Source organism: Xiphophorus maculatus, chromosome 20 (assembly GCF_002775205.1).
Source record: "Xiphophorus maculatus strain JP 163 A chromosome 20, X_maculatus-5.0-male, whole genome shotgun sequence".
Lineage (NCBI taxonomy): Eukaryota > Metazoa > Chordata > Actinopteri > Cyprinodontiformes > Poeciliidae > Xiphophorus > Xiphophorus maculatus.
The window spans coordinates 3,118,082-3,126,874 of record NC_036462.1 but is presented as its reverse complement, the minus strand read 5'-3'; the positions used below and the strand labels follow the sequence as shown (position 1 = coordinate 3,126,874).

At 39.5% G+C, this 8,793-nt stretch overlaps 1 protein-coding gene across 1 annotated transcript in view; it reads right to left on the bottom strand.

The window, feature by feature from the left end:
* Positions 1-1,828: 1,828 nt before the first annotated feature.
* il17rd (interleukin 17 receptor D) overlaps positions 1,829-8,793 on the bottom strand; it is a 45,350-nt gene continuing 38,385 nt past the window's right edge. The window contains exons 13-16 of the mRNA XM_023325772.1: positions 7,279-7,530; positions 6,193-6,657; positions 4,723-4,994; positions 1,829-3,379 (exon numbers count right to left, since the gene is read on the bottom strand). Coding sequence (XP_023181540.1) covers positions 3,276-3,379; positions 4,723-4,994; positions 6,193-6,657; positions 7,279-7,530 — 1,093 coding nt within the window. The 3' untranslated portion in view covers positions 1,829-3,275. The remainder of the gene's footprint in view (positions 3,380-4,722; positions 4,995-6,192; positions 6,658-7,278; positions 7,531-8,793) is intronic.

Genomic DNA, 8,793 nt, shown 5'->3' with positions numbered 1-8,793 from the left:
TGGAGGAAAAGTATCAACAACAGTTTTCTTTTTTTTCTTCTCCTTCAGAAGAAACGTGGTTTTTTTTGGCGGTTGGCAAAAGACGTTTTGTCAGTATTACCGCCACCAACCGGTAAGGAGTGTGAACCGCATGACAAGAAAAAAGAAAACTATTATGTCCTATTATACAACTTGCACTGTTTCAAAAAATCAAATATACCCTGATATCCTCTGCTTCCTGAATCTTTTGCAATAAATCGACAATGTCAAATTTTCTTTTCCTACTACTAGGGTTCTTAATCAATTTTTTTCTCTCAATTTGGTAATTCCTACAATGCAAAATAACATGTTCTATTGTCTCAAATTCCCCACAATCACATTTCCCTGTCTGATTTTTCCCTATCAAAATTATTGAGCAATTCAGTTCAGTATGTCCAATTCTGTACATGAAAATAATGATCTTTTCTCTCCCGTTTATTTCTGTTCTCATTTTCCCAATCCTCTTTTGGATTTTATAAAACCACCGTCCTTTCCTTTCTTCTATCCATAACTTTTTCTTTTTTGTTTAATTATACCCTTTATTTCTCTTATACTAAAACTAACATTGATATCTATCCTTTGCAGACTGGTAATCTCTGTAGCCATCTTGTCTGCCGTTTCATATCCCTTAACCCCGTGATGTGCTGGAACCCATATAAGACTTACTTTTAGCCCCATCATATTGATTCTATAAAGTGTTTGTCGTATTTCAAATATATCTGGTCTATTGTCAGATATATTAGATATTAATCAGATATTATTTTGCAAACTGACTAATGAAGAACTAGAATCTGAGCAAATGATTGATTTTAATGGTCTTACCTCTTCCACCCACTGAACTGCTAAAAGTAAACCAAGCATGTCTCCTGTATAAACCGAGACTCCATCACTAACCCTTTTTCCTACTTTAATCTGTAACTGTGGTACAATAAATGTTATCCCTAACCTATTAACTGTATTTTTTTGATGCATCTGTATATATGTCCATATATATATATATATATATATATATATACTTTAACAATGCTCAATGTAAAAAAACGTGTTCCAGTTCCTGGCAATGTGGGTCGGCTCCGTGTGGCATGGAGTAACATTCCACAGGCCACCATAGACAATCTGATCAACTCCATGCAACGATGTGTTGCTCTGAGAGACGCAGCTGGCAGACACACAAGATACTGAAAAATCAAGTTCTTCAACCTGACCCCATCATGTTCAAAGGGCTGTCAATCTGCTACAAAAGGCCAAACCAGGATGTCATCAATGCTGATATGAAGATCAGTAATTAATAAAAATCTATTTTGAGTTTCTCTATATTTTGCATAACCCAAGTGTTCATAAAACTCTTCTTTACAAACTGTAAAGAAAGTGGAGTGTGTTTCAGTATTAAAGTCAAGGTAGCTGTCCTCCTGTGTTTGGCCGGCGCAGGGCATTCTGGGTAACTGCAACCAAACAAGAGTCAAGAGGCAGCAGGAGAAACGGCTCGTGGTCTTTAGCCAAAGACAAAAGAGAAATCCTCCAACCACTAAAATCTGACACCACTTCATTTTTGTTTATATTTTGTGAAGAAAGTTGCACTTAGTGTTTTCTAAAGATGATTTCATGTTGTTTCCTTCAGTGGTTCTTGGTGCAGCGCCCCCACAGGTGAGGAGGGGAACAGGTTTTTTCCTAAGGGTTTGGTTGGTTTGATTCAGAGCAGTGAGACAGAGAACCGCAGCAGCTGAAAATGTACCAAATGTTGCAACCTTAGTCTCCAATCGAACCAAGTCTACCAGACTCAGGTGAGGAAACAGAGATCTTCCATCCTATCTCATGTTCTCATGTTTTATTTAAGTAATCGGGCACGATTGTTGCACATGAAGACAATTTTCGTTATGCTCTATCTGAACTGAACTTGTATTTAGAGCACCCTCTTCATGAAAATGCTTTACAACAGAATATCTTCAGTCAAGGGTTTCTTCACAACCGTTGTAGCACAGACTGCTACAGGAGATCCTTCCTGCACACAGCCAACAGAATATAAAACAAATATTTGTAGAACCTTGGGTACAATGAGTTTCAGCAACATTTGATTTCCCTTTGGGATCAATAATGTATCTTTGACTTGATTTAAAAGTCAGTCAGAAGATCTTCATTTAATTTTCACTCTTCCTCTCCAGGTACTTCTATTCCTTAGTGAATTAAGAGTGAAAGCATGAATCTTGTTATCTATAAATGTAAAACACTTGGAAAATGTTAAAACCACAGTGAAAATATTGCAGGAGTGACACAGGTTACAAACATGTAAAAAAAATACAACAAATTGCTTTTCATAAACTCAAGGAGAAAAATAAAACTCTTCTATTTATATTATATCACATTATCAGGTCATAGAACCACTTTTTAACCAGATGTCCAACAAATTGTTGCTGTAATGTTTAAACATAAATTACATTTCTGTGAAGGGAGATTAGCTTAATAGAGTTTGTTGTTCAAAACGTCAAAAAGATTGACCAGAAACATTTACATAAAAAGTAGCACTTCATTAAAACACATTTTAAACCAAGAATATTAAAAGTTCAGCTGATTTCCCTCTACTTTTATAAACCCATGCTTTAGTCCGTTTAGTCCTACAAAGTCCAGTTTGTTTGATGCTAATCAAACTCTGAAAAAACAACAAACCTCAGGTCTCAGTTGGGTTGAAGTGAACTCTGGTTCGGTTCAAGCAAACCAGAGACTGCTACAAAAGCAGGAATGGACTACAGCGCAGTGCATCCTGGGTAAATGCAACCAAAACAACAATGCTAGAGTTTAGAGCTAGCGGGAAAAATGACTTGAGGTTTTTAGCCAAAGACGTAAGAGAAATCCTCCAATCTCTAAAATCTGAGAACTGCAGCAGCTGAAAATGTAACAAATGTTGCAACTTCGGTCCTCTTGCATGTTGCTGTCTGACTGTCTCCACGTCTAAACGCTGCATGAACCAGCAGATCAAGTCTTTGGATGTCAACTTTGGTCTGCGGTTCAGAAATCCTCTAGTTTGATCCGACAAATCTTTCCTGAAGCGAGTGTTGGGGTCGTGGTGGTTGTTGGGCCCACATAAGCCTGGAATCAGCAGTGGCCATAATCAGTAGATAGTGGTCTGACCACAAATGCACAACAAGCGTTCCCTCTGCCTGCAGCTCCACGACTCCTCAGCACCCTTCAAGTCTTATGGTTTTATCTTCAAATCAACAGCGGCATGAACCAGAATTCCCTCCTCGATTGGCTGGCAGCCCGGGCTACAGGGAAGCTGCATGAGCGTCGCTGCGCTCCAGCTGGTGCAGCTGAGGTTTGCAGGCGGCGCTGCAGCGAAGTGACGACACTGCAGGCGGCTCCTCGTCACCTGAAAGACAAGCAGAGCGTTATTTACAGACAAGTCTGATAAATCCATGCAGAGACTGTAGAATCAGTGCAACAGTTTTCAGACCCCTGCAGGTATAATTATTAGATAAATGTGAGGAGAAAGTAAGATGATAAATTGCTTGTTTTAGTTTATTTATTAGCATTTAATTAAGTTTCATATATTTGACAAATGTATTCAAGAGGGAATAAAAACAACAACTAATTATTAGGGATGCAGGATAATTGGTATTGGTCTGATAAAAAAACAACCTATATTTATTTTTATCTTGGTGCCATCTGTTTCTGATCATTTTTCCCCCAAAAGTGTAAAACGATAGTGAAATACATATAATATCAGTTAATATCGATAATCGGATGTAGCAGTGATACCAATATTGGATATCGATATCGGCCCAAATATTCATATCATTTCTAGTATTTATATCCCTCAATTTTTCTGTCAATATGCTGTTACAACCTGTAATTTCAATCAATTATATTTTTTTTATATTATTAAGCATCAACAATACAAATTGAAGACAAAGGGAAAAATCTCACATGAAAAACCAAATGCTCACGATTTTTGTTTTGCATATTTCATTACTCGTACTTTTTAAAAGTAAACATTTATATTCAGACCCTGTCATCAACTTTATTGCAACTAATTAATGCAGTTCAATATGAGTATAAATGTTGAAGGCACTGAAGGTGCTTAATATTGATAATTTGATGATTAGTTGATTAATTCAATAAAAAATTGGCACATTCTGAAGATTTTTCATTTAATCCCTTTTTTATAAATGCATTAAAATGCAAATAAACAGATAAGTTTCTCTTTAAATAAGAAATTAAACATTGTATTGCCTAAAATGCATCATCAAACCATTCCTTTAGTGATCATTTGTAGCGAAAGACGCATCTGCAGTTTTAAAAAATGCTTTTAACATCAACATGTGTTAAATGTCCATTAGAATTTACAGTTTATTGATTTTTGCAAAAGTCTTCTTACATTATTATCATTCCATTAGTACCACTATATTACTTGGAAATGATTTCTAAACAATCTTATCATCTATCGTAATAACTTCTGGGTCAATTTATTGTCCAGTAACATTTGTTATTGTGACAGGCCTAGAGACAAACCGGCCTAATCAATTATTATTGATATCGTCATATGAAACGATATGTTGCTGAAACTGAACGGTGACAAAAAGTGAAAAGTGTGGCAACTTTCTGGGCTCCTTAAACTTTCTTTTATCTCTTTAATCGTGTTTTTGTTCTTAATCTGCAGAAAATCAGAACTAAATGAGGAATTAATCTAACTCTGCAGCGCTGCGGCTTTACCGAGGCCAGACGAAGACGATTCGCTGTCTGCCAAAGAGGAAGAGTCTGCCTGGTCATGTGACAGTCCCTCCATCAGCGGGATGGAGAGCTCCGACGACGGGACGGACGAGTCGTAGATTCCAGAATCCCGAGGAGGCGGGACGTCCGGGCCGGAGGAGCCGGGCTCCTCGGTGTGGCCCGGAGCGGGTCGCTCTTCATCCTGGAGGACACAGGGAGCTGAGGAAGAGGAGGAAGACTCTTCGGATGAAACTCCAGATGTGCCGGTGGACAATCTGCAGAGAAAAAGCAAATGCCTCTTAACTCAGAGGTCATGCCCACAATAAAGTTTCAAAGTAAGTTTTTAAACTTTTCCATCACCACTTTGAAGATAAAAACAAAACAAATGAACTAAAGAAAATTCAATTCACTATTGGAATCACGGCAAAAACACAAAACAAGACAAGAATAATTTTCAAGTATCTTATCAGCAAGATATAGAAGCTTGTTTTAAGAAAATAATTCTTTAATATTGATAAAAGAAAAGTACTACTTTCATTGGCTGAAACATACTCTTTAGGTACAAAGCTAATGTTAGCATGAGGGCTACCATGTTGACTAACGAGAAATGACTCCGTGCGCTGTGCCAAGTGAAACTAGACTGAGGGTTATGATGAGCATGGTGAGAAACACTAAAGGACTTCAGACACAAATCAAACACTTTCCAAACCTTGAAAACACCAGATTGAAATTCAAGCACTTTCAAGGATTTAAAATGGCAGTGCACATCCTGGGGACTAGGGATGCATCAATAAGAACATCTGAGGCAATATTGATAACCAATATTCATAATGCTATTATGACCCATTACTTATTTATCACTATTGTATATAATTATATACATTTCACAAACGCTTTGACAACTTTGGAGGAAAAAAAACTACCAGAAATAGACGGCAACAACTAGGTTCGTTGCAATACATAATAAATCAATTAATGGTATAATAAATTAAAGTAAGTTCAATAATTTACATTTGCATGATTTATGGTTTTTCTCTCGTCTTTCTACCAAAATCTGGATGATAAAAGTCTTCGGTTTGGTGCTACGGTCTCAACTAGGACCAATTTTGTTTACAGAGACTTCATAATTAATTTTATTTGTTGTTTGGTTTATTTAATTTGGATATTTAAAATGTTCCAGTGTTAAATGTTCATAAGAATTTAAAGTTTATTGATCTTTGAGAATCTGTTCTTGATTTTATTTTTTTTATGCCATTGCTTGAAAATGGTCTCAAAACATAGCATAACAACATAACTTCTGGAACAATTTATTGTCCAAAAATATTTGTTATCATGATAAAAATAAATATTGGTTGTTAATATCAGCCCAATTGTACTTATCGGACCGATATCGACCTTGGTGCTGATATGTTGTGCATCCCTTCAGTGTAATAATGAGGAGTGTGAGGAGTTGAAAGGAAATGACAGACGGACCTGGAAGTGGATCCTGGGATGGATGCGGAGCAGTGCGGCGGCTCTGGACTGGAGCCGGCGGCCAGCAGGAGCACGTTCCTCCTCGCTTCCTCCTCCAGTCCCTCCATGGACGGCGTCCTCACCAGAACCTCGTTCAGCACCACGCCGGAGTCAAACCGTCGCTCCGGCTGAGGCACGGAGGCGGAGCAGGTCGGCCGCGGAGGAAGAGGAGCGTGTTTGGAGGAAGAGGAGTCCGACGGAGCCGAGGACGCTCCTGGGGGAGACGGCTGCTTCTCGAACCAGTCCGGGTTCTGGCTGATGTGCTGGTGCATGTTGCAGATCGAGACGTAGAGCGAGCGTCCGGATTTGCTGCGGAAGTAGTTCCTCCTGGAGATGTTGACGGGCTGCTGCTCCGGGTCGGCCAGCGCGGACCGGCTGGAGTGGAGCTGGCCGTAGAGCTGCGGCAGCTGATCCATGAGCTTCAGCCTGAACCAGAAAATAAACCTGAGAAACTGCTTCTGTTTATTAAAGGACATAAATTTGTCCTAATTTGTTTCCTTGAACAAATTAGGTCTATGGTCTAAACAAAACTGATCTGCTTTAGGCCAGCTTGTCACTTTAAATCCCAATAAGCTGCTGCTGGCCACGCCCCCCAACTCAATGTATACAGTTTCATGTGAAAATGGCTGCAAACAGATGAGCAACTATGCAACTGTACATGTATGAAAAGCAGAAGTGGAGCTTCCTGCACAACCAACAAGAATGTAGCAAGTAGTTTCTGGATGAAAAGTCAACAATAAAACCCTCGTCTTTTCCAGCAGCCATTATACGCCGCGTAGAGCGGTAAAACCAGATGACCAAACATGCTGGAGCTCTTCTGGGGTTGCTAGGCAACAGTGCAGCACCTGTCAAATGTGACTTAACATTCGGGAGGTTTTTGAAATGGCTCATTTTCCAGACAACAAAAGACATTAACATATCGCCAAAAACAGCTGCGTGTTTTTAGATGCAGTTCAGACCCAAATAAAACTCCAAAAACGTACAAAAAACTGAAATTTTCACAATAGTTCCTCTTTGACCCACTGCTGGTGTCAGCCATGTTTCTACCTGGGAGCCAGACTCAGTGCCGTCGGGATGTCGCTCTCTGTGGAATAGTCAAAGTACACGGCCATGAAGCGGCTCAGCTCCGGATCCCCGCTGTCCGCGTTCTGCTTCACCAGCCGCAGCTTCTCTGCTATCATGGCCACGGCCACGACAAACAGGTCGCCGTGCGACCCGCCGGTCGGGGAGCCGCTGCTGCTGTTGCTACGGCGACCAATGGGAGTCTTGCCTCTGCGGCTTTTCTTTTCCACGTAATATCTGAGACAGGTGGAATTGGAGACAACAGTGAATCAATGCTATTGGACAAATGGAAAGATTAATTATATTATTTATTGTTTTCTGCACACAAAAGATTCACTCTAATGCGATAATAACTGAGCTCCTTGTTTGTTTTTGCTAACTTTGAAAACGTTTAATGCACGCAGCTCCCCCGGATTAAGTTTTCCACATAAACTCTTAAGAACTACCGTATTTTCTGCACTATAAGGCGCCCCTTCAATGAATGGCCTATTTTAAAACTTTTTTCATATACAAGGCTCACCGCATTATAAGGCTCATAGAATAGCCGCTACAGTAGAGGCTGCGGTTACGTTATGCATCCATTAGATGGAGCTGCGCTAAAGGGAATGTCAACTAAACAGTCAGAGAGGTCAGTCAAACTTTATTAATAGATTACAAACCAGCGTTCTGAAACTCCGTATAAACAGCTGTTTTATTATTTTCCTGAGGTAAAGTCAGTGACGTGGTATTTTGGTGACAGTTTATCTTTTAACAACAGCAAGGTGTAACATATAGTGGAGGGGAACTTTTCCTCGATTCAATAAACACGTTAAAATCAGTCTGATACTGTTACGGTAAATCAAATCACAATATATATCCACTTCCACTATAACCTTTGATTGGTTCATGTTAAATTCTCTGCTGCTGCTCTGTTCCCGTGTTTTACTGCGTCACTGATCGCCTTCAGCTTAAACTGCGTCGTAAGCGTGTCTCTTAATAGGAGCCATTTTGGGGTCTTTACACAAAACCCAGCCTGCACCGCGCGCTTCTTCTTCTACGGGGGAAAATGAAGTCGGCGGCTGTGCACCGGATTATAAGGCGCACTCTCGGCTTTTGAGAAAATTGAAGGTTTTTAGGTGCGCCTTATAGTGCAGAAAATACGGTAATTTACTTGGCTGTTTTGTAAACAGCTGTTATTGTTGCATGAACCTTCCAGACCTCTCAGGTCTGGAGAAGCAGCATTCAGCTTCTATGCACCACAGATCTGGAACAAACACAGAGCTCCTTTAAATCAAGACTAAAGATCCACCTGTTTAGAGCTGCTCTTCATTCATAATAACTGAAACATTCATCAATGTATCTGCTGATTATTCCTGATGATTTTGATGATGGCATTTGACAAAATGTAATGCTTACTGCTTTGTGTCATAATAGATGACTGTGGTGTTTTTATGGTGTAAAGCACTTTGAACCGCCTTGTTGTTAAAAAGTTTAAACTTTTTAAACTTTCAGTTGAAAAAA